This window comes from Nelumbo nucifera, chromosome 2 (assembly GCF_055504915.1).
Source record: "Nelumbo nucifera cultivar China Antique chromosome 2, China Antique-T2T, whole genome shotgun sequence".
In the NCBI taxonomy this organism is placed as follows: domain Eukaryota; kingdom Viridiplantae; phylum Streptophyta; class Magnoliopsida; order Proteales; family Nelumbonaceae; genus Nelumbo; species Nelumbo nucifera.
The window spans coordinates 61,277,334-61,304,095 of NC_142650.1; the positions used below are offsets into that span (position 1 = coordinate 61,277,334).

Genomic DNA, 26,762 nt, shown 5'->3' on the forward strand with positions numbered 1-26,762 from the left:
TCATAAGTGAAAGCTAAACTACTGTAGCCGAAGTAGCAAAAAGGAGAAGAAGAAGAAGAAGAGATGCAGGAATGTCGAACTGTACTAGCCAGTCGATCATGTTATTATTTATATTTGAATGTAGTACAAGATACAAGTAATTACTGGAATGCCCCTGATTAGTGATGGGACACCCAGTAACTTAAAACATTAAACAGGCTTAAGCCCATTAACACAGGCCCAGTTACAGAATAACTTGAACTAACGTATGGGCTAACACTCCCCCTCAAACTAAGCAAGGATATCAATCATGTTTAGCTTGCCAAGTATGTCCCTGAACTTTGTTGTTGTCAGCCCTTTAATCAATACATCTGCAATTTGCATCTCTGATGGAGTATAAGGCACATAGAGTTCTCCTGAAACAATTCTCTCTCTGACAAAGTGTCGATCAATTTCAATATGTTTTGTCCTGTCATGCTGCACGGGATTGTTGGCAATGTTGATAGCAGCTTTATTATCACAATAGAGCCTGAGAGGACCCTTAGCCTTAATACCAAGCTCATTAAGAAGAGTTCTGAGCCAAAAGAGTTCAGCTACCCCGTGTGCCATAGCTCGGTATTCTGCTTCTGCACTTGATCTAGCCACAACATTCTGCTTCTAACTGCGCCATGCGACCAAGTTCCCTCCCACAAATGTACAATATCCTGAACTTGATTTTCTGTCTCCCATAGAACCAGCCCAATCTGCATCAGTATAAGCTTTAATTTCAATTCTATTGTTTTTCCTTAAGAGAATTTCCTTTCCGGGGCAAATCTTCAAGTACTTGAGAATCCTTTCAACTGCTTTCATATGAGGGATCTTTGGAGAGTGCAAAAATTGACTGACAACATGCACAGCATAAGCAATATCTGGCCGAGTGAGGGATAAGTATATCAGCTTCCCTACCAATTTTTGGTATCTCTCTATCACAGTAGTCCTCCCCTACTGATTCCTGCAGGCCATGATTCCGTTCTATTGGACTATCTGCTGGACTACACCTCATCATGCTTGTTTCCTCTAAGAGGTCAAGAACATACTTCCGCTGACATATGTAGATTCCCTCTCTTGACCTGGCAACTTCAATCCCAAGAAAATATCTCAAATGACCCAAGTCTTTGATCTCAAATTCAAAAACTAGAAACTCCTTCAGTCTTTTTATCTCTTCCAAGTCATTCCCGGTAATTACCATATCATCCACATAAACAATGAGTGCAGTAAGTTTGCTATCCTGTCTCCTTATGAACAAGGTATGGTCTGCACCACTCCGAGTGTACCCCACTTTCTTCATGGTCCCACAGAGCCTCTGAAACCATGCACGGGGAGATTGCTTCAACCCATATAATGCTTTCCTCAGTTTGCACACCTTTCTACCAAAGCCATAGCCTGGTGGAGGTTCCATAAATACCCCTTCATGAAAGTCACCATTTAAGAAGGCATTCTTCACATCCAACTGATGAAGTTCCCATGAAAAATTTGCTGCTAGTGACAATAGAACCCGAATTGTGTTGAGCTTTGCTACTGGGGCAAAAGTTTCTTTGTAGCCAATCCCTTCTTTCTGAGTAATCCCCTTTGCCACAAGTCTGGCCTTGTACCTTTCAATGGACCCGTCCTCCCTGTGCTTTACAGTAAACACCCACTTGCACCCAACAGTGGTCTTCCCCTCTGGCAGATCCACTAATTCCCAAGTTCTTGCTTTCATTAGGGCTTTCATCTCTTCATTCATAACTTCTTTCCACCTTGGATCAAACACAGCCTGTGAGTACCTAGAAGGAACACGCACAGAGGAAAGAGATGACACAAAAGAGTGATAGGCAGGAGAATTAACAATGGCGTGTCGGCTGGTGCATGAGCGGATAGGCTTACGAAGAGCAATAGGAAGATCCAAATCAGAAGTATGAGAGTTGGAATTACCTTGGATTGTAGAGACAGATTGATCCGAGTGCAACCGGTTGCTGTCATGAGGTTGAGGGCCCCTTTTTCTTCTGTTATATGTAAGTATCTCTTTTTGTTGCCTACTGGAGCCTTCAGGAACATCTGCAGCATCAGGAGAGGTAACCAGCACAGTGGGAGCCTCACTGGGTTGACCCAGAATGTCACAACAAGGAATAGGAGGAAAGGATGGAAGACCCGAGGCAGATATGGGAACAAAAAAGGAGGGAGAATGAGAAGCCTCTTCCATCCAACTAGTCTCCCCCTGAAGAGGATTCTGAGAAGACTGAAAATAGGGTTGAGACTCAAAGAAGACCACATCTCTGGTGACATACTTTCTCTTGGAAACAGGCTCAAAAATCTTGTAACCCTTTTGTGTAGGAAAGTACCCCAAGAATATTCCCTTTGTAGCCTTAGGATCTAGCTTGGTCTTCTTTGGATCCTTCACATGTATGAAACATATACAGTCAAAGACCCGAGGAGGAAGGGGAAAGTCTGGAAGAGTGGGGCACAAAACAGAGAAAGGGGTTTTCATACCCAACACCTTAGATGACATCCGGTTTATCAGATATGATGCAGAAAGTACAGCTTGAGACCAGTATTGCTTGGGGACTTTGTGCTGCAATAGTAAGGCTCGAGCTGTCTCCAATAGATGTCTATTCTTGCGCTCAGCAACCCCATTCTGATGAGGAGTATAAGCACAGGATGACTAATGTTGTATGCCAGCATCTTCCATGAATAAGTTCAAAGATTTTTCAAAGTATTCAGCAGCATTGTCTGACCTGAATTGTTTAATCTTCTTATTAAACTGTGTTTCAATCATCTTGCAAAATGCCATGGTTATCCGTGGTACTTCATCCCGTCCTTTTAACAGGTAGATCCATGTGCAACGAGAGTAGTGGTCAATAAAACTGATACAGTAACGGAAGCCATCAAAGGAAACAATGGGTGAAGGGCCCCAGACATCAGAATGAACCAAATCAAAAGGAGCACAAATTTCATTACTAGAAATTGGATACATAGTTCTACATTGTTTTGACATTTGACATACTTCATAGGTTAGACTCTGACTTGGAATGCCCTTAAACAATTCGGGAAACAACATTTCTAATGAAGAGAAAGACACATGACCTAGCCTAACATGCCAAAGATGCGGCTTAGCTATTGACTCCACACTCTCCGGACTACTAGCAGCAGATGCTTGTAAGGCTGAACGATGTCTGCATCAAGGTAGTAGAGGCTTCCATACTCATGACCGCACCCAATCGTTCTCCTTGTCAATTTGTCCTGGAAGACACAATGAGTAGGAAAAAAGGTTATACTACAGTTCAAATTTTTGGTAAGTTTTGAAACAGACAAAAGATTTGAGGTAAGACTGGGAAAATGTAAAACTGATTTAAGAGAGAGGTCCTTGCTTAGGTCAACCATTCCCTTTCCAGAGATAGTGGAGAAAGACCCGTCAGCAACTCTCATCTTACCCTGGTCAGTAGCATCGGAATCAATAACCCAAGAAGTAGAGTCAATAGAGCCAATGGCATTGAAGGCAGAGACTGTACCTGATCTGGCAAGAGATGTAGAAGCAAAAGAATTATTTCTTACACGGGCTAATGCCCTGCTAAGGACCTCTACCTCACTAGCAGTGAAGCCCAAAGTACCAGTTCCAGAGGAATCAAAAACCTGTCCCATAGGAGAAGAAGACACTGTTGGTGTATTTTGTGAGTTGTCATCATTGTTGCTGGTGACAATTCCCACTTGCCGCAGGCCTGTTATCTCTAGAAGAAACATCTCTGGGTATTGAAGACATCTTGACTGCAGCCACTGTGCAGGTGACACTGATTAAGACTAGCCGAAGCAGTTCTGAAGGTTCTGAACCAGTTCTGGAGAAGATTCTGATTAGCCGAAATGATCACAGCAGGTTCTGACAGCACTCGACACAGTTTCAGACTTGTCGAGACTGTCACAGTTCTGAAACAGTTCAGTTACAACAGCAAGCAAGGAGTTCTGGGCTGGTAACCGACCTGAAGCTAAGGATTCTCAACTATTGTGCTATGCATCTCCACTTGAACTTCGAGTACTGCAACTGTAAAGAGAGTGTCCCTCCTTGCGGCCAATACTAGGACTGCTGACATCAGTCCTCAACTAGGGTTCACAGTGCTAAACAATGCTCCCTTCTATAAAATTCTGGCTAAGGTGCACTCGTTAAGGATTAAAACAGTCCTCCCTTCTATCATTAGTGAAACCTAGGGGCTTTCATTTAGGGGCGAAAAATAACATATCAGATCTTAATTGTGAATGAGTGTGTGGAGGAAATGAAAAGGTCTAGGAAGAGAGGTTTCATTTGTAAATTGGATCTTGAAAAGGCCTATGATTTGGTGGACTGGGAGTTTCTATTAGAGGTTATGCGAAACTGTGGATTTGGGGACAAGTGGTGTAGTTGGATTTTTTGGTGTATCAGTACTTGTCACTACTCTATTCTGGTAAATGGTATGGTGAGGGACTTTTTTCCAGCTTGCAGGGGTGTCAAGCACGGGGATCCACTCTCACCCTTCCTTTTTACCTTAGTAGCTGATGTGATTAGTACGATCATTACTAAGGGTGACAGTGAAGATGCCATTAGGATTGGAGAATAGGGAGACACCAAGTCCCCGTCACCCACCTTCAATTTGCAGATGACCTAATGATCTTTTGTGATGGAGGTTTTAGCGAAAAGGTAGCAAATCCTAGGGGAGGTCGAGGCTACAGCGGAGTGTCTTGAGTGTTCCACCTCTGCTTGGCCTATGTCAAATTTAAGGCTTCCTTTAGGGCCAAATCCTAGGGAGAGTAGATTTTGGACCCTAGTGATAGAAAAGTTTGAGAAGAGATTAGCCTCATGGAAGAGGAATTATGTCTCTTTAGGAGGGAGAATTACCCTACTAAGAGCTTCCTTGGCTAACTAACCTACCTATTTTTTGTCTGTATTTAGGATACCAGTTAGGGAAGCTAGGAAACTTGAGAAGTTGATGAGAGATTTCTTATGGGAGTCGGGACAAGAAAAAAAGGATCACTTGGTTAATTGGGAAATTGTGTGTAGAAGTAAAGAAGATGGGGGTTTGGGACTTGGGAGGGTAACTAGAAAAAATCAAGCTTTGTTAGGGAAATGGTTGTGGAGATGGCCATGGAAAGAGAGAGATTGTGGCATGAGGTGGTGGGAAGCATTCATGGGAGGTCAGAGAATGGATAGAATGCTGGTGTATCAAGGCAAGCTAACCTAGCAGCACCTTGGAAGGCCATTCACAACACCCTTCCTCAATTCCTCAATTTTATCAGGTATGAAGTTTGTTCTGGCAACACTATTCATTTTTGGGAGGATATTTGGGTAGGAGACACACCTTTAAAGGATCTGTTCCCTTCGCTATCATCTGTTTCTTTGTACAAAAAAGAGGTGGTCTCAAAATTTGTCTCACCTTTGGGAACACCCTTAGATCCTACTTGGGATTTTGGGTTTCATAGAGGACTTAGGGATGATGAAATTGAATCTCTTTCTGTCTTGCTTGGTTGTCTTAATCAGGTTTGTTTGGATCCCTCCAAGCCATATAAGAGGGTATGGACTCCTAGACCCAATGTAACATTCGCTTGTGCTTCTTTCTTCAAATCCATCTCTCAACTTTCTACTCACCAACCCTTTCCGTCAAAAGAAATTTGGTGCAGGCCAGTTCCCCAAAAAATTATGGCGTTTTGTTGGGAAGTATTCCATGGGAAAGTAAACACTCTAGATAACCTAAAAAAGAGAAGACATTTCCTCTGCATTTCTCCTAATTGGTGTATCCTCTATAGAGCTCACGGTGAGGATTGTTACCACCTATTAATATCTTGTCCCTTTTCTGCAAACCTTTGGGCTTGGCTATTTTTGTTGTTTGGGAGTAGTTGGAGTCTGCCAGCAGAAGTTCACATGCTCTTCAACCATTCTACCTTTTATTGGCCTACAAAAATAGGGAGAATTATGTGGAGATGTTCTCGTGCTGCCTTGATTTGGACTCTTTGGGAAGAAAGGAATATTAGAATTTTTCAAGAAAAGGAAAGGAGCAGTCAGGAATTGAAAGATTGTGTGTTAAATAGGGCAATACCTTGGTTGAAGACCTTGGAAATCTTTCACCAATTCTCCTTTAATGACCTTTGGAGAAATTGGTCAGCAGTAGCGAGGTGTTCATCCCTAAAGGACAAATCAATTACAAGCTGGTCTCCTCCATCCGAAGGCTCACTGAAGTTGAACTTTGATGGAAGTAGCATGGGTAATCCAGGATTATCCGAAATGGGGGGTGCTTTGAGAAATGAGAAGGGAGAGATTTTGTTGCTCTACTCAGGTCCCTTGGGAATTGGGGACTCCATCAGAGCAGAACTTTTAGCTGTTGTACAAGGGGTGCAATTTGCAAACTAGTTGAGGGTGCAACACCTAACAATCGAGGGGGATTCCAAAGTGGTGGGGAGATCAGCAAATACTTTGTCAAATGTGTTAGCTAAGCAAGGGGTAAATAGGGAAGAATTGTTTTGGGCTCAGTTGTGATTCTTGCTTTTCTTTCCTAATTTACTTGTAAGATTCAAGGAGGGGTTGCATCTCACGCCTCTCCCTAGGATGTTGTATGAACTCACTCTAAATCTGCTTCTGAATTAATAAATTTATTATCATTCATAAAAAAAAATGTTTTATATGTTTGATTTTTTTTAAGTTCCCATTTGAATATGCTTAATATCTTACGTTTATGTATTTTAAATTTAGATAATAGGTTTTTTAAAACATTTATTTTAAAATTTAGGTTTAAATTTTTTATTAGGGAAAATCTATGATATGGAAAAGATATGGTATGGAAAGAGTTTTGACCAATCAAAAGCCACCCATGAATTTTGATAAATAACACCTAATGTGCCACCAAGTTTGTGATTCCAGTTGATTGGTCAGGTGTTTTTCGGATATCATATCTTTTCCATATCATAGTTGAACCCTTTTTATTAATATTATGTTTTATATTTTTTTGATGCTTTTGGCATTTTCTTGAAATTTCAGACTTTTTTTTTTACTTTTTAGCATTTCTTGTATTTTTGCGCCTTACTTCAAAAAGGCGCACACCTCGCCTTGCGCCTCAGGCGCAAATTGACCTTTGCGCCTTGCGCTAGGATTGACAACAGAGTGGGTTCAGGGCGGGGATCATATTCCCTGTCCCCAACCCCGACTCTGAAATTAACCCCCATCCCCGTCCACGATCTCCTTCGGGGATAAAATGTGTACTCCATCCCCGACCCCCAACAGAGATGGGTTACCCGTGGGGACCCGAATCCCCGAAATATTTTTAGATAATAGTATTTTTCTGAAAAAAAAAACAAATTTACTGAAAACAAATAAAAACTTAAATTATAAATAAGGTTTTAAATATGTTTTGATAAATAGAAAAAATATAATAATATATATTTAATATAAAAAACATTTTATATATATAATCGGAGTCCGGGCGGGCGGAGACCTCAATTCCCATCGCCGACCCCGATCCCGACCGAGTTTTCCTAATAATCTCCGTCCCCGTCCCCGTCCCCGTCCCCGCCCCACCAAATGGGTAAGTTAAGAGTAGAGATTTCTGTGGGTCAGGTTAAGTGATAAACCTGCACTGCCTTATATTGACATAAGGCTCAGCTCAAGACAAAGAGGTACATCTAGATGTATGTCATAGACTATCAGGAGATGTTTGTTTCAGTGGCACAAATGAACTCCATACAAATCTCTTAACGGAAGACCTAGAGGAGATATACACGGAGTTTTCCTTATCGGTATGCTTATTAGTGTCAAGCAAGAAGGGCTACAGACACAGGGACTAATGGGACCTATCCATCCTCCAGGCTTCCATGTGTAAGAGGAGTCCATATAACCAATGACTTGACTTCCTGTTCTACAGCCCAGGCTGTCATTAGAACCAATCCTCAAAGCATGTTCTGTGAGAAAGATTTACAGCATCTGTAACCATTACTTCCATGGCCTCTTCCAGTGCAAATATTGATCAGAGGTGCACTTATCTTACAGCCTATGGAAAAGTAATCACTAATCAGGATTTAAATCCAAATACTTCCCCTTTCCACATCCTGCATTCCAGATAAGGATTTAAGTCCAAACAGTCAGTTGTTTAGAGAGAAAGAAACAGCAAAACTTTTGAGATTCAGTCCACCCCTGTTGAGAATATATATGGGAAGGTTGAATGCTTGCTTGTAAAGTGAGCATCCATCACCAACCCTTTTGCTGGTTTCAGATCAGTGGGGCAGTATAATCTCAGATGACATTGTTATGCAATATCTAATAGTGGACCTTTGAGTCTTTGTATCTGTTATATTTCATCGGCAGGGAATCTCCCCCTCCCCAAGCTTGTCTTTTAATGAAATTTCACTTTTCAAAATTGAAAAGGATAAAAAAAAAGACTCTTCCACAATTGTTCTCTCAAACAACACTCTTACTTCCTATTCTTCTACTAATTCTCTTCCACTTGAAAATAGGCCTCATATCACAACTCTTTTTAAAGAATTCTGCACCAAAAATTCCTAATTGACAAAATATCTTGCTTCTAATTTACTCATCATAATGTTGGCATGTTTGCAAGTTGCAACCCAATCTTACCCTGAAAAATTAGGAGGTACCAAAGCAATTTTATAAATGTAACCTAGCTATTATGTACTTTATGGAGGTTTCCTTTTTCACAACCAAACTACAAAATATACATTGCCTTAAGGTACCAAGAAGTGTTTGAATCTAAAAAACGTCAAACAGGTTGATTTTTTTTTTCAAATAGCAGACTGATTTGAGTAAAAACAATGGAAAAATACTTGCCTGGTTGTAAGCGACATTGCCCATAGCTTGTTTTCCCATTGCACACTACACAGATAAGACAATTATGTTAAGACCATTCAGAATCATTGTTCCATCACCAGGATAAAATATCTCTAGATAATGAAAGAAATATTACACAAAGGCCAAGAAAAGACAACGGATAAACCTGATATGTGTTTCTTGGTGATTGATTATGGTGGGGATAAGGTATTAGTCCAGCACATACACCTAAGATGGTAAAAGGCTCAATTTCAATATGAGTTGTTTCTGGTTCAGCCTCCCCTTCATATAAAGCAATCTACAAGATAAAGAATGGCTTATTCACTGAATCATTACTAAACATGTATGTGAATAAAAACATTAAGTACTAAAGGAAATAATATAGACAACAAACCAATGCATTGTTCTCCTCATTGACATCAAGATATTCGATCAATCCTTCACGTAAAAAATCATTGAAACTGCGAACTCCATCCTTGAAATGTATTCAGGACAACAGTTAGGAGTAAGTTATAGCGTTATTATAACTCAAGTAATTAAATCTTATAGACAGCTATAGAATGGCAAACCATTAATTCCTTCATATGATGTTCTTTGATCCTTGATACACCCTTATCAGCGATAACCAATGGACGACAAACACGACCACCATCTGAAGCAATGTAAACGCACCGCTGCCATAAATTTGAAGATTTTATCATCTAGTTGAATGCATACGTAAATGGAAGGATGTTACAATAATAAGAAAATGCAAAACAAATAAAAATACTAACAAATTTCAACTGTTCTCTATGTGATGCAACAGGAAGAAATTTGATCATCATCAAAGAGCTCTTGAGGGAAAACCAAAGAAGAAACTCGTGTATGATGTTAAAAGGAGCAGCCCAAATTTTCTTAACAAACTAAAGCCCAAAGAGAAATCCATTCCCGTCTATTGGTATACATGAACCCTGCTATCATTCCATAACACACACATAGCTTATGGTTCTTGGAAGTAAACAAGAAGGAAATATGTGAGCAGTTAGTTGATCTCCTTTTATCAAAAACACAGCCATAGATCATTCAGTTCAGCCACTTCAGCCATTACCAAACAGCCCTTGAGCTCATTGCAAGTTGATAACCCATCATGATGTCTTTGTTATGGTAAACCACGTTTCAAGCAGTATCTATGGCTCCATTCTTTTTACAATATACTATAGTTTCTCATAGACATTTCAGCCTCTGTTCCCAGATAATACAGCAAGATCTTAGCATTTGCTTGAACTCTTGACAACATTTTCACCTTTTGGAGTAGGTTTGGCCTGTTTTCAAAGGAAAAATTCCTAACAGAGGAAATGCAGTAACCAGATCAGTCCTCTGGTCATCCAAGACTATCACCAACCTGCATCACTATAAGTTTTTATAGGTATATGCATGCTTTAAAATGTTTACATATTTCCCAAAAATTTCACACTGTAATAGAAAAGTTTCAAGGTTACAGACACAAACTATTATTGGAATATATTTCAACATATTCCCCAGTTCATTAAATATACCATTCTAAGGAATTTAGTTTACTAGTATATAGATATTTTTTTGATAACTTCCAAATATTTATTAAAGATAAAAAAGCAATATATGCAAATGCCCCCTATTAACACCTTACCAAGGTGCCACTAGCACCTCTAACATCATAATAGACAGATTACAACTGAACCCAATCCAAATGCCCCCTATTAACGTCTTGTTTAGCCAAGAAGTCAGCCAGCTCATTTGCTGATTGTTGCATCCAATGTCTTCTGATGTTCATATTACTTGACAACCATTTGAATCTCTTCACTTCCTCCCTATAGGTCCATACCACAGCCTCCGGTTTACTTAACAAACTCACCACCGCATTCGAATTCCCTTCAATAATCAATCTATCCAAATTCATATCTTTTGCAAGTTGCATCCCTCGAATTGCTGCAATAATTTCAATAATCAACCTTTTGCAAGAATGCAATAATGATGCCATCATTATCCTTAAAGACGACTCTGAATCTACAGGATATAAACCAAATAATTTAACAAAATACAGTCAATGTTTAATAAACTCTTATGAAAGGATAAAGAATTAAATACCTAAATAAGTAAATTCATATGTAAACCATTTTTTATGAGTCATTTAAACCATCTTTTAATTTTTTTTGTAAAATGCGAAGCAAATTTATTAGAAGAAACTAGCCAAATACAAGAGTGGGGAGTTCAATCATCAGAACCCACAACCCCCTGGAGAACCTAATATTCACATACACTACAGATACAGAGTGCAAGACGTTACAAGTAGGCTGCTAGGAAGGCTCCCTTGCAGCAACAAACCAAGAACTCAACCTCCCCACCACTACACTAATCAATTAATCAGTCTGCAAACTAAGACCCTGAAAAACTCTTTTGTTTCTTTCAACCCAAATTGTCCACACCACAGCCACAGGAATCAAGCTCCAAACTAGTTTACCATCTGCACTTAAACCTTGTGGGCACCAACCAGAAAGCAACTCTCTCAGATTTTTTGGGCAGACCCAGGATAGATTCAAAGCTATAACAAAATAAAGCCAGATCTTATACACCTTTGGGCAATTGATGAATAAATGATCTAGGCTCTCAGAGGACTGGTTATACAACGGGCAGGCAGGGTCTTGAATCTGTGCCCCTCTTCTTATCAGGCAGTCTTTGGTTAGGCCCTTCCCAAGAGATACAGTCCAGAGCAGGAAGCAGATTTTTTAAGGGATTGCATTTATCCAGATCTGTCTACTAGGAAACCGCCCCTAGACAGCTGGGAGAAGGCTTTTGGCCATTGAATTTACCACTGTCTTCCCACTTCAATATCCACTCATCTTCCTCTTCTGACATTTTGGTTGTTGAGCACTTTAAGTAACTCCAAAACAATGTTCCATGGGCTACGGGACCACACTAACCATTTCAATTCTCTGGAGTAGCTTCAGTTAAGTTCTATCAAGGTTAAATTAAAGAGGCAAATTTCTTAACAAATTTATTTCGTTTCCTTAATTAACTTTAGACTAATTAGTGCTAATTTCTTGTGTTTTTCTTGCCTATTGCAGTTCCTAGTTGATTGAAGTTCCAAATTTTAGGAGGCTTCACTTCAAGCTTCTCCCAATCTTGGCTCTAGAGGGAGAGACATGAGGGTCTTAGGGAATTTAGTACTTAATTCCCAACAACATCTCCTTAAAACTAAACCCTCAGGTGAATCTCCATTCTCAAGAAAACTGTTCATAAGGAAATATTGTAGACCAAAACGCTTTGACCTTGTTCTCACCTTTTCCATTGAACCTCTGCTTCTTCTCCTTTCTTTTTGTTCCTCTCCTTCCTTTTGTCTTCTTTTCCATGCTTTTTTTGAAAGATAAATAAAAATTCATGAAATGAAAAAGAGAATACAAAAGGAAGGTGATAAGAAATCATCCAAGAGATGTAAATATTATTGAGAATATTTAATGAATTTAATGAATTGTGTTATTGATCAAAAAAAAAGAAATCATCCAAGAGAGATAACAAAACACTAAAACAAACTTACAACCAACGACACAATGCTAAAGACAATCAATAAAACGAAGACCCAAAGGAAGCATTTTTGGACAGCCCAGCCCACCTCCACGAGCTTCATGACCACATAGGACCCAGGCAACCAACTCCTAATCCTCCCCTTCAAACACTTACTCCTAAGTCTTATTTGTCAATATCTTCATACAACACCTCTCCTCCCTCCCCAATTACCACTTTCATCATAGTTTCTTCCCTCCTCCACTCAAACTCCTCAAAGGCCTTCGTAGAAAACTCCTCCATTCCCCAAAAAGCAAGCTAGGACTTTGCCAACCACTACATTTTTCGCTACAACCTTCTTAATAGGAAGCTTCTCAGACCTCTACACCTGATCATCAAGGCTTCTTTTAGGATCTCTCGCTTCAGAACTGGAGTCAATTCCATTATCTTTATCATGCCGAGAGATTTTGGTCTAAGAAATCAAACTATTATTAACTTGAAAGTCCAGACCTCCAACACTAACGAATGTTGGCATTGTTGTCTTCCACCCTCTTATAAACCTTCTTGTGATTTTTTGTAGGTCTTGCCCCCACCAAACTTAGTTTCTGCCGAGAAAAGACCTTGGTAATTTGAACAATGTGCATATTCCTTGCTCCACGAGATTTCTTGGAAACTACCTCTTTGGATGTGAACGCATCATCACTACCACCCTCCTCATACCCAAATCCATACCTAACTTTCAAATCACCACTTCCTCGAAAGGACCGTGAATAGAATCAAAGCACTCTACCAGGAATGATTTGCAAAACAATGTGTCATTATCCTCATTTCCCCCATCATCATTTCCTAAAAAAAAACAAATAACATCTTAAGGTGGATTAAAGACTCTAGGTCTACCCAAGTCGATCCCTTGTTAACCCAACACCCATGTGGGCCCCATATATTTGTAATGAGCATAAGAGAAGGTTTGATTCCCTTTTGATATGCCTTAAGCTAATCCCCATCATTTGGAAGTAAGAATCAAAGGACTTCCATTTCACCGTTGGAAGTTGTCGATTTTGAAGGTTATTAGAGATTGTTGTGGGGAATTTGTGGAGGTGTGTCATGAAACTAGAACACTCCAAAACTTGAGGTTGGTTGCAATGAAGTTAGGAATGCTTCACCTTTCAAGTTGATTGTTGAAGATTAATTAGTTTTATGATGTTTTTTTGAGTAGATGTTTTATGTTAGTTGTTAGATAGGAGGTGGGGACCACAATAGCTATGTGAGTCCAAATTTTATTATGTTTTTCAGTGTTAGATATGTTGTTTTATGTTATGCCGAACTATAAGGGCATAGTTGTCTTTGTACTGTTCTATTATTTTAGTATAAAAAAAAAGTGAAGGGGGCGGCCTGATCATTGCTCTCTTTTCTTTTCAATTTCTCTTCTCTTCTTCTCCTTCTCTCTTCCTTCTCTCTTCAAAACTACTTTCTTTCATATTTTTTAATTCAGTAGATTCCTACTTGGTATCAGAGCATCGGCTAGGGTTTCTTCAAGCATTCCCATGCAGCCCTAGATCAGCCGACTGCATGAAGTAGTAAAGGACTGATCGATCTGCTATAGGTTGCCCAGTTCTTGGAGTTTTGGGGGGGATCTAGACATCAGAAAGGTGATCTACAGTTCGGCATCAAAATCAGGACGAACTAGAGTACGGGGAAGAGTCCCAGGAAAGTTGGACTCTTTGTTTTTTATCGGATCTTGGGCGCCCAGGTATTGTTAGTTTTCTTTTGATTTCCTAAAGAGGGCGGTTTGGTTTCTACAATTTTCTAGGCCTCCCGGAGTGATCGATTCACTTTTCTCTCTGTTGGGAGGCGTGGGGAGGAGAGGGATTTCCCTCCAAATAGGGTTTTCTTCTTTCGAAAGGGTTGGTTTCTCTGTGTGTGGTATTAAATTATTTTTTGAAGGTCTCCAATCTAATTTTTTCTTACCGTTGAACTAATTGAAGTAAAATGGAGAGTTGGAATACCGAGATGAAATCTACCGGTACTGTGGGACTAGGTGTTGGAGGTAGTAGTGATATTTTTGGGTCTGGGATCATTACTACAATAAAACTTCTTGGTACAAATTATTTGGAGTGAGTACAATCAGCTAAGATGGCTTTTGGTGCCCATGGAAAATTAGGGTATCTCACTGGGGAGGAGAAGAAACCTGATACAGATTCTTCCCGATGGGTGTAAGAGAATTACATGGTAATGTCCTGGCTCTGTAATTCTATGTTACCTCATATTGCAAAAAATTTCCTATGGGCTAATACTACTAAGGAGATTTGGGATGGAGTGACTGAAACCTACTCTCATAAGCCAAATGAAGCCAGAGCCTATCAGTTAAGAAATCAGATCATAAGTATGAAACAGGGAGAAAAACCTCTTGTTGTGTATTTCTCCATGCTGAAAACCCTATGGCAGGAAATAGATCACTTAGAAACTGTGGTATGAGAAAGTGTAAATAATGCAGCAAATTATCACAAAATGGTAGAGAGGAATAGGGTTTTTGAGTTGTTGGCAGAACTGAACCCTGAATTTGACATTGCTAGGCAGTAGATTCTTTCTAAGGAGGGTGTGACACTCTCTCAGACCTATGCTTGTCTCTGGCGAGGAGAGTAGGAGGAATGTAATGCTGAGACAGCCTGGGATTGACCAGTCAACTATGGTTGGTACAACAAAACCTAAGTCGAATGGAGGCAGGGGGAGTAGTGAGACTAGAAGGGAAGATAAGAAGGAGTAGTAGTAGTGGGTCAGAGTTGGTGAACCAGATTATGCTTTGGCACAATCGCTTGGGACATCTTTCTTTTAGTTCTTTGAAATGTCTTTTCCCAAAGTTGTTTGAGCTGTTCAATTATCTACTTTGGAGTGTAAGAGTTGTCAGTTAGGAAAGTATTGTAGACAGTCTTTTAAACCAAGTAATAAAAGTACTTCTGCTTTTAATATTGTTCACACTGATGTATGGGGGCTATATCAAATCCCTTCCATGGGAGGATTCCGTTACTTTCTCGTGTTCGTGAAAGATTATACACGATATTCTTGGATATATTTGATGAGATCACGTGATGAGGTTCCTAACTTAGTATGACAATTCCACCAGATGGTTATCACACAATTTGGAATGAGAACTAGGGCTTTTAGATCAGATAATGTCAGAGAGTACTTTGAGAAGGACCTAACCACGTATCTCTTAGAACATGGTGTAATTCATCAGAGCAGTTGTGCAGATACACCGCAACAGAATGAAGTTGTAGAGAGGAAAAACAGACACATTGTGGAGGTGGCAAAGAGTCTTATGGTGTGTGCTTCAGTTCCTGTGCAGTTCTGGGGAGATGCACATTGAGTGTTTTATATGTTGTTTTATGTTTTCCCGCCCTATAAGGGCATAGTTGTCTTTGTACTGTTCTATTATTTTAGTATAAATAATAAGTGAAGGGGGCGGCCAAATCATTGCTCTCTTTTCTTTTCAACTTCTCTTCTTCTTTTCTTCTCCTTCTCTCTTCAAGAAACTACTTTCTTTCATATTTTTTAATTCAGCAGATTCCTACTTTGATCATCCATCATTATAGTGGATGACCCCTCTTCCCTAGAGCCAACAACAACTATGCAGGGTAAAGTGGGGGCAGTGCAACCAGTAGGGTTGGAGAGACCGATGGTCCTATAGTTGGAGATAACAAAGTTAGTCAAGCCATACAATTGCACAGGGTGTTGAACGAATAGAAGATGAGATTGGAAAATATTCAAACAAGGAGCAAACTTACGCATATCAAAATCAATGTTTGATCAACTTACCTTTCTTCTTAAGGAAGGTTGTGGAGGCAAGGTGATTGGAAGAATAAGGGGGGAGGTTGGAGGAGTAAAGGAAGGGAAGAGGGTGGTTCAGTGAACTTTCAGGTCGCCAGGGTGTTCAAATCACTCTAGCTGGCTAGGACAAACTCTTGGGGATAGAAAAAGAGGACCAATTGCAATTTTTAAAGTGGTTGAAAGCCCTCAACCTATGATGACAACCCTTGATCAACTATTTGTTTCTAAACAACCAATTAAAGAAGTACAAATCCCCCCACTATTTGTTTTTCTCTTACCTCACCTATTGTAAGTTGCGGTTGCAAGTTAGTAGATCAGGAAGTAAGTCTAAATCAAAAACAAAATCAAAACCAAAATCACTTTTTGCCCAATGGACTAGATGCTATTGTTCCTTGCAGTCCAAGGGAGTGGGAGGTCTTAGGAAAGTCAACTGAGGAGATTGGGGAGAGGAAAGACTAGGGGAAAGCATTGTAGAGGTTGATGTTGGATTATTTGAAGTAAGGGGCAAGAAATGAAGGGCATTTAGAAAAGGTGGTAAGTGAGGGTGAGGGCGGTTAGAAGATCTAAGAGAGGCTTCTGTAGTGCAAAAAAGATGGAAGGGTGAGGAGATGGTGGGGAACATCACTAATGGAGTGGAGGTCTTTCGAAGGCTTTGGGAATTCAACTAGCAAAGCAGAAGGGGGACGCAAAGGTGTGAAAGTCACAAAAGAGAAGGTCCAAACTGGTAATACTTACTTCATCTTGAATTAAAATTGAGAAGACTTCACATAAAAGAGGGAAATCGGGAATACAGATTGGTGGGGAACAAGGGCTGTTGGAGGGTCAACGAAGATGAACAATTGGAACATGAGAGGTCTAGGGAGTGCAAGGAAGAGGAGAGTGGTGAAGGACTTCTTAAAGAGAATTAAACCACCCATGATACTTTTGCAAGAAACTAAAATTGATTTGGTCACTAATGTTTGGATGACAAGCATTTGGGTAGGAATAGCTTGGGAGGAAAATCAAGTGGAATGTTTGGAAGTGGTGGTGGGGTGTAATATATTTGCAATGAAATTTAAGGACAATGAAAAGGATTTTGTGTGGTGGTTGACCAATGTTTATGGAGCAATTTCTTATAGGGATAGGGAGAACTTGAGGGTGGGTTGTATAATATTAGTAGTTATGAAGGGGATTGTAAAATTTTGTTCCGAAGAGAATGTTAGATCATCAAAAACCACGAAAAGCATGAGAAATTTTAATGAGTTCGTTGGTGACTGTATGTTAAGGGATTTACCTTTGCAAAATGCACAATTTGCATGCTCTAACCTAGTGGGAAGATCTATTTGGAGCAGTTGTGGTTAAAGCTTTGGCTAGACCTACTTCAGATAACTGGTCCTTGCTTTTGGAATCAAAAAAGTTGAACTTTCATCCAATCCCTTTTAGATTCAAAAACATGTGGCTAACACACCCTAGTATCAAGAAAAATATTGAAACCGGGTGGAATGATTGTAAGGTTGAAGATTGTGCAGCATTTCATTTCTTGCAAAAATTAAAAATGATAAAAGGAAAGTTAAAGATTTGGAAACAATAAAGTATTTGGAAGACTTGGAGGAAATAAAGTAGAGGTTTTGGACCAAATTGAAGCTTTAGACAAAAAAAAAGAAAGGGAAGAGGGGAGGGGAGGGATTTGAGCGAAGAAAAAAGAAACAGAGATTGGAGATGAAAGCTGATTTGGAGTTAACTTTGAGGAGGGAAGAGATTAGCTAGAGACAAAAAATAAGATGCAAGTGGTGAAAAGAGGGGGATGGAAATAGTAAGATTTTTCACTTGTTGGATGATGGGAGGAGGAAAAAAGCTTTTATTTCTTATTTTAAGAGATTGTTTGCAGTACCTTGCCCAACCAGACCAATTGTGGAAGAGCTGGGTTGAGAAAGAATAACTAGGGAGTTGGCTGAGAAATTAGAAGACTCTTTTACTTTGGATTAAGTAAAGAGGGTCGTGATGGGGATGAGTGGGGAAAAATATGACCCAATGAAGGTTTTTCACAAATTTTTCAAGATGGAGAAGGTAGGAAAAGGGATGAATGCAACATTTATTTCCTTAATCCCTAAATCTGCAAGTGCAGTCTCTACTAATGGTTTTCAACCCATTAGTGCCACTACAAGTTTACACAAAGTAGTGGCAAATGTGTTGCCAGTGAGGCTTAAGGAGGTACTTCATTTTGTGGTCTCAAAAGAACAATGAGCTTTTGTGCAAAACAGACAGATTTTAGACCAAGCCCTGGGCGCTAATGAAGCTTTGGAAGATTTTACGAAGTCGGGGAAAAGTGGCTTTGTGCTTAAATTGGATTAGGAGAAGACCTATGACCACATGGACTAGGGCTACCTACAATGGGTGATGGGGAAGATGGGATTTGAGCTGGAGGTACCTAAAATGCCTACTGACTCAGATATCTTAAAGAGTAGAGCATTTCAATTTCCAAGCAGATGTGCTAATTTCTTGTCCATTTTCCCAATGTGGTTCTACTTTTACAAGCTGTTTAAAAGTGAATATATGGTCAATTTCAGATCAGTCTGAAATCTTTGGGTGCTGTCCAAGAATTCAGGGTGATACTAAGGTCAAATTGATGTGGAGCTGCATTCCATTTTCTGTGTGTTGGGAAGTATGGAAGGAAAGAAATAGAAGAATATTTGAGAATAAGAAGAAAAGAATGGTAGAGGTGGTGGCATGGATCAGCTCTTCAGTGATTGGTTGGGTGTTGATTATGCCAGAATTTCAAGGAATAAAGAAAGAATACTTCAGGGCAGAATTTAGGTGTTCTATGAATTCTTAAAATCTGGGTTTTTGTTGTATTGTTTGCTTTGAAGTTTGTTATGTTTTTATCTTGGTTCTTTCTTGTTTTGGCAGTGACTTCTTATGATCCTGTCACCATACTTAAGATGTAATCTTTTATTTTAGCAATAGCTTTTTTACTTTATTAATCTTCAAAAAAAAGATGGGATTTGGATAAAGGTGGATCAGATGGTATTGGGTTGTTTGACGACCACACAAGAGGGGTTTGACAAGAAGATTCCCCTTGTTATTCACCTTGGTGTTTGAGATCATTAGTAAGTTGCTGAAAAGAACGGATGAGAGGATTTTTTTTCGAGTGGTTTCTCATTTGCAGTTTGCAAATGACACTTGAATCTTGGGGGAATTAGGTGTTTGGAGGATGTGAGAACTCTTAGGTTAATTTTGGAGTTGGTGGAAACGGTTTAGGGGCTGAAGGTAAATATAGCAAGGTATAATCTGATGGGAATTCAAATTACTAGAGAAAATCTACGGGAATGTGCTTCTATTCTTGGATGTGCAATTCAAGAGTGGCCTTTGAAATACTCAGGGCTTCCCTTTGGGGGGTGGGGGGTGGGACCCAAGGGAGGGGAGCTTTTGGGATGCGATGATAAAGAGATTTAGCTTCTTGGAAAAAGCACTATATCTCAAAAGGGGGTCGGTGACTTTAATCAAATCTACCCTTTCAACCTTCCAACCTATTTATTGTCAGTTTTCAAGAGGTAGCGACCATAAAAATTATCAATTGAAGAGTAAGGACATATTAGGATGGATGTTAGAGAGGGGGACGATTTGGGATTAGGACGGTTGTTAGAGAAGAATAAGGCCTTATTAGGCAAACAGCTGTAGAGATTCCCTAAAAAAAGTGAGGCATTGTGGTGTCTTCTTGTTAAAAGTATTTATGGAGAGCACCCAAATGGCTGGGACAGAGGTCCAGCTACAAGTGTTAATGCAAGAAGACCATGGAAAATGAATCTAACTTTCCAATTTTTTGCAACACATCGATATGATGCAATTTCAGATCAAGAATTAAAGTTCTGGGAAGACTTGTGGTGGGGGTATTTTCACCTTTTGCCTTTCTTTTCCTAGAATTTACAGCCTATCCACTATCAAAAATAAAACAATTGTTGAAATGTCAACCAGGGAAAGGAATGGGCTAGTCTGGGATTTAGGGTTAAGCAGACCTCTTAGAGACCATGAAACCTATGAATTAATTCCTTTACTTGTTCTACTCCAAGATGTCCAGCTTTCCCCTGCAGGGTGTGATGAGAGGGTATGGGCTCCTGAGGTTAAAGGCTCCTACTTTTATGTTTCCTTCCTTAAAACTTCACTTCCCTATGTTGATCCTCAATCCCTTCCTGCTAGAAAGTTGTGGTCCAGACCGTTCCCCTCAAAAGTTAAGATGTTCTGTTGGGAAGCTGCAAACCAAATCGGTAAGACCTCCAAGTGTCTTATGCCTAAAGAGTGGGGAGTCCACCACCCACCTGTTGTTGCACTGCCCTTTTGCACTACAGTTATGGAAGCACTTTCTTTCTATGGTGGGTAAGAATTGGTATGCACCAAGCGAGGTAGTGCACTTGTTCAAGACAGATTTCCTGCGTCTCTCTACTCGGAGACACAAAGTCCTTTGGCAGTGTATGAGAGCTGCTGTTCTGTGGGGGCTGTCGTGTGAAAAGAATGCTAAACTTATTGAGAATCACAAATCAGATGAAGAGGTTATAGAACTCACCTTGATCAGGGTGGCACATTGGGTGCCGGTGCAGATAAGTTTAAGGCAGCATCCATAAATGACTTTTTAAGGGTATGGCAAACAATGGTTGTTTTTCAGATTAGCAAAAAGCAAAGACTACTAGATTGGTCTCCTCCCAAAGCAAGTTTAATCAACTTACATTTTGATGGGTGTTGCCTTGGACAGCCATGACCTTTGGGTGTGGAGGGTGCTATCAGATACCAGAATGGTATTATACTAATATTATACTAAGTTTTACAGGCCCATCAGGAAAGGCTAACTTCTTAAGGGCAGAATTGCTAGCACTAATTCAAGGTCTAAAACTGGTACAGCAGCAGGGGTGGAGAGATGTGATTGTGGAAGAGGATTGTCAAACTGTAATTTGCTGGATGAAAGCACAAGACCATATACCCTGTAGGGGTACAAAAGAAATGGATCCGATCCGAATTTGAATCTGATCCTAGTTTGTTTATATTGCATGTTTATAATTTTACCTACCAGGAAGAGTGGTACATCCCTAAAATATATAAAAAACGGTTCTCAAATTATACTAATGTAAAAAGAAAACAAGAGAAAGAGAGAGAACAACTAGCCAAAGAAAAAAAAAACACCATTGCAAGAACTTACCTGTCTCTCATTTACATAGACACTTACAAACTCTCCAATTTTGCCAGATCTCCTCAACTTTCTCAGGGCATTAGCAAATTGCTGCAAGAAGACAATAAGAAACCTTAACTGGAAGCCGAACCTGCAGAACAAGACAGCAATCACCTCTATAGGGCATTATATACCTTTGGCTGCCTATGCTTTCCAAGAATAAGCCCATTAAAAATAACTAGATACGAATTTGGTGTATGAATCTCCTCTGCAGATAGCAGTTCCAAGTCTTCAACACCCAGGCTGTGACACTGATGCAGGAAAAATAAACATCATAGTAAATAAAGAGTACATGCAACCATATGAAATCACAGCCACAAATTACATGACCATATCAAAAGGAAAATTCAAATTAACCATAAAAAATATACAAACATGCAATATGTCAAGCAACTATGCTCCTTATTTTTCAAATTCATACAAATAACTAAGATAAGTTCATTGATATAAAGTCATTTAAGAGAGTTCACTGTGTAAAACAAACCTCTAGCATAACTTCACAAAGTGCTATGTCTATGGTGTCACTTGAGAGCTATTATTGGAGATCTTTAATGGCTACAATAGAGAAAATGTGGGACCCTGAGGCATAGGAGGCGCATTTAGAGAAACATTGATCATTCTGGCAATATGTTCTGGACCAGTAGGTCATGGGGACTCAGCTGCTGGTGGAGGACTGTGAATTGGAAGAGTAATTAGCTGCAGGAATATAGTAGGAGACTAAGGTGGTGAAGGTCTGGCTACAGTACAACAAACAAGGACTATGGCAACATAAAGCTATCATGAAAGTAATCATATTATTGGCAGGGAACTTCAAACAACTTTCTCCTAGATTCAAAAATCTGCAAATAGCTTGGTGTATATAATGGCCAAGGAAGGAAGGGGTATACAACGATCAATTGGTTTTGGATCAACTTCAATGTTATCAGTATGGAAGTGGGCTGGATAGCTACTCGCTAGCCTGAAGATGGAGGATATCTAGCATATTGTACATAACTCAATTCTTTTTCTCAATTAAAATATTATGATAAATTAGTTATCAATTGAATCCCAAGAGTTTTATTGTGAAGAAAATCCTATCATAAAATAACAAGGCCACCTTCATAAAAAAGCACATGTGTGTCTGCACTTTATCAAAACGATAAAGAAGGAATATGTACAGTTTTGCCTACATATTATAAACAACACAAGAAAAATCTTATGTACATTCTTTTCTTGCGTTTTTTATAGGTAACATATGCTTTAGTGATTCAAAGGGAAAGTATTTTAGATATATGGACCAGCGACAAAGTCACTTCAATAAAGAATTTACAGAAAATATTAAAATGATATATACTTAGTATTACTAAGAAATCCTCTCACTCTCTTAAAACCACAAATTATCCAGCTAAGGTAAATTAAATTTATCTAGGGATTGGTCTGTTCAAACAAGGGGCCATAACTTGGTCTAATGGTAAAATCTCAGGCTGGCAAGCATGAGAACACAGGTTCAAGTCTGAGGGTACGCCGATTGAGGTGCATCGGACCGAATTGAGGCTCGCATCTGGTACGCTGATTGGGGTGCATCGGACCGAATTGAGGCTCGTTTCTTTTTTTTCTTTTTAGTTTTTTTTTCAACTTGGTTCAGAAGAGTCGGTTTAAGGCCTGTCTACCCCTGAACCAGGTCACAACTCACTTTGACCCTGACTGGCCCTAACCCACCCATTTGACCCTCTGATTCAAAACAGACCTTTCTTTTCTTTTTAATTCTAACTGCGTAAAAACAGAGACCCATATATTTCAACGCAAAAACATAAAGATTTCAATTTTTTCAAATAAAAAATAAAAAACATTAAAACACAAAAATGGTAAAAAATATACATTTTGTGTAAAACATCAGAAATTGCAAAAAAAGAAAAGAAACAATAAAAATTTTAAATAAACTGTAAAAGAGGAATTTAAAAAACGTAGAAAATAGCAAAAAATTATTAAAAAAATACAAGAATATGCAGGAAATTCAAAATGCAAAAAAAAAACAAATACAAAAAATTAAAGAAAATGGTAATTGCATAAAAACAAGAAAAATATAGATATTGTAGAAAATAATTTAAATGATAAAAATTGCAGAAAACACATAAAATTATAAAACAAAACATATATACTTCAGCCAAAAATAAAAAAAAATGCATAAACATAAAAATAAAAAAATTCAAAAATTATATATTTCAGCTAATGCCAAGAAATACAGAAAATGATAAAAATTATATATATAACAAAAAAAGTCAAAATCGTAGAAATACACTAAATGATAAAAATAAATAAAACACAAAGTAATAAAAATTTTCAAAAAATATATTTCATCCATAATGTATTTAGAAATGATACTTTCTCATCTTCTTTTTTGAGGGTGGATTTTTTTAGTGGGTTTGTCTTGTACAGTTTCTTTTTGTACAAAGGACCTTGATCAGTGATTAATTCAATGTACTATACTTTGCCTTTTTCAAATAGATATATATATATATATAAATATATGATCCAAAAATAAGGATATGGAAAATTTTGGGGAAAATGTTTAAATACAGAAATTAACAGAACATAATAGAAAATGAAAAAATTACAAACAAAAGAAAAAAACGGAAATTTTTGCACAAAAGATTATAGAAAAATGTAGAAAATCCAAAATTGAGAGGAGGGCATTCTTCGACTGTGTAAGTCAAAAATACATTGTTGTAAGGCCTTCGTTTACTAAGAATGTAAAAAAAAATGGAGCATCAAGATGATGATGTTTCAGTTCTTGCTCCACCTCCACTCCAATGTAAAGAACCATGTGTCAGAGGACAACAGCAACGACGATATAATAGTTGTAGGTCGGGAAATTAGGTGCTTCAATCCATTCTCAAAACCACCAACACTTATCAAAAGCGGCGGAGGAAGCAATTTGGAGTTCTTGTTAGATCCAATAGCAATAGTTGGAGATCTACAACTTGATTAGCTATCTAATGGGACCTCTCCGGCAACAACGGCTGAGAATTTGATTTTCAACTTGGAGAACTACAACTTGTTAGCAGTAGTAGACAGTGACGGAGTGACGGCCGTTGCGAACTTGATCTGCAACTTGGTTTAGAACTCGTTAGTGGCAATCAACAGCAATGGCCAACACGGACATGAATGCATGGTCAATGGCAGAGAAGAGGTGGAGACGGAAAGATGAAGAGATGGAGGCAGAGAGGTGGAGAGGTTGAGGTAGAGGGTTACTCGATTCTCTCATTTTCAAACCCTAACCTAACCCTTGGGTACCCATGACCCAACCCTGTTTACTTGACCCAATGGGTGATTTGACCCATATTGACCCACTACTCAAATGGGTGGGTATGGATGGGTTTTAAGCAGGTGGGTCAGATGGGTTAGGGTCAAAATTTCCAGACCTAGAAAAGACGAGAGATCCATTACTCCAGAAAACAGGCATATAGGGTGATTCCGTTGAATATATATAAGTGTAACTTGAGCTGGTTTTCATAAATCTTATCCTTATTCAATGTAAGAAATCTTTAGCAATAACACAAACCCAACCAAAGCCTTGATCTAAACTACCTAACCAAAAACTGAACCTGATCAAAATGACCTTCAAGGTCTTTCCTCCAGGTCTACCAAAAGCAAAGGAAGAAAGACAAGCTATATAATGTCTTACAATTATTCAATTGACACATCCATATAAATACAGAAACAAATATCAGAATTTGCAATATAACATGGAGCTTTCATCCGGAAGGTTTAATAACAGATTATTGGTTCGACTGGAAGATATATGAAAGGAAAATAACAAACCAGAGAAATCAATGGACCCTCCTCATCATCAGTTGTGACATGAGTCATCAGAGCCAAGTTTTTCACCAACCCACAAGCTTCACCTTCAGGAGTGTCACAGGGGCAAAGCATACCCCACTTAACCAATAGAAAATAAATGTAATAACAGAAACTAATCAGAGTCGAAGTAACAAAAGTGCTACCACCTACAAAATACCTGTAACTTACATACTATGTTGTAGCAAAGAGAACCATCCATACCTGGCTAGGTTGCAATGCCCTAGGTCCACTTACTTTCCTAGACTTCTCAAATTGTGGCGAGATTTTGGTCATGTGGCCTAAAGTTGCAATAAATGAAAGCCTAGCAAGCACCTACAAAATAATGATTCCAGCTTGCTTGTTCATGAACAGAAAACCTTATAGTAAATAAAAAAAAGAGTGGAGGAAAAACAAAAAAAAAAAAACCTGTGTCATTCCCTTCCTATGCATTCTGAATCGTTTGAGATCCCAATTTCCGGTAGAAATTGCCCTTTCTAAGCCATAGGTAATGCTATCTTTCACAATATACTACCAAAACCAACAAAAAGGGGGAAAAGCAAAAAATAAAAAGCACCAGAGTATCAAATTAATTATAGATCAGTCTCCACAATTATAAAAAGAATGTAAATACCAAATGTATATCCTACCAGTCTAAAATTCCTGAAATAGGCAAAGCAAAAATTATTTCCTCGAAATTAATACAGAATCATGTAGGTCTGTCAGATAATCCAAACAGTTGGTATATATTAAACATGCATATAAGCTACGTCATAGCAAGCAAATTGAAAGAATTCTTCCAAATTTTGGTCTTAAACATGGTTTAAAATGTCCCTAATGTCACTAATAATTCCATGACATATTTCCATTTCCATAGGTAGCAACACGAAATTTTACCAGAATCAACATATTCTTTTCTCTATAACCTTAGTTTCTATTACAACCATTTACATTTTCTACGAGTTTGAATTTTTTCCTTCATTCATTTTATCATGAAGCTCTGAATCATAAGGTTTACAGGGCAACTTCAGAACATATTCTTTTGTCTATAACCTCAGTTTCTTAGCTTTGATTAATGATTTGGAATAAGATAATAATTTAAAAAGGTGTGCCTATGCTTCTTTTATCATTTCATAAAATACCATTCTATATTTTGCATAATTCACAATGTCTCCACTATATCCATAATTTTTACAATATTTCAACATGATATTTTCGACATTTCCGACATGTTTCTTATATTTGGATGACCAACACTTCCACCGACAATGACATTTCAATCCTTGGTCTTAAATGAATAATGTGATAAATTCTAAAAGCCATCTATCTCTTTTCAATTGAGATTTACTGCTTATATAAATAGCAATAATAAAAGTATATCCTTATTTACCACAATAAATAAGGTTGTAGCCCAATATCGGAAAGGGACAAACGAAAATCACCGACCCACTAACAAATTCCATGATTTTACTATCTATTTTTTTCTCAATCTTCCACAAATCTCCTTTGATTTTCCAGAAGCCTAGGCAAAAGCAACGCTCGTGAAAACTAGATCTTGGAAGGCACAACAGTCGAGGGGGGTCAGACAGAAGTTCAAGTCACATAACAGTCAAGGAAAAATGTAAG

The 26,762-nt window shown here is 38.6% G+C and overlaps 1 protein-coding gene across 4 annotated transcripts in view; it reads right to left on the bottom strand.

The window, feature by feature from the left end:
• Nucleotides 1-26,762, bottom strand: part of NRPC2 (nuclear RNA polymerase C2) — a 111,768-nt gene that overhangs the window by 44,443 nt on the left and 40,563 nt on the right. For all 4 annotated transcript variants that reach the window (XM_088897649.1, XM_088897650.1, XM_010244320.3 and 1 more), the window contains 9 exons: nt 25,566-25,667; nt 25,362-25,472; nt 25,122-25,238; nt 21,455-21,571; nt 21,291-21,371; nt 9,355-9,459; nt 9,180-9,260; nt 8,952-9,083; nt 8,786-8,830 (listed from right to left, as the gene is read on the bottom strand). In XM_088897649.1, coding sequence (XP_088753775.1) covers nt 8,786-8,830; nt 8,952-9,083; nt 9,180-9,260; nt 9,355-9,459; nt 21,291-21,371; nt 21,455-21,571; nt 25,122-25,238; nt 25,362-25,472; nt 25,566-25,667 — 891 coding nt within the window. The remainder of the gene's footprint in view (nt 1-8,785; nt 8,831-8,951; nt 9,084-9,179; nt 9,261-9,354; nt 9,460-21,290; nt 21,372-21,454; nt 21,572-25,121; nt 25,239-25,361; nt 25,473-25,565; nt 25,668-26,762) is intronic.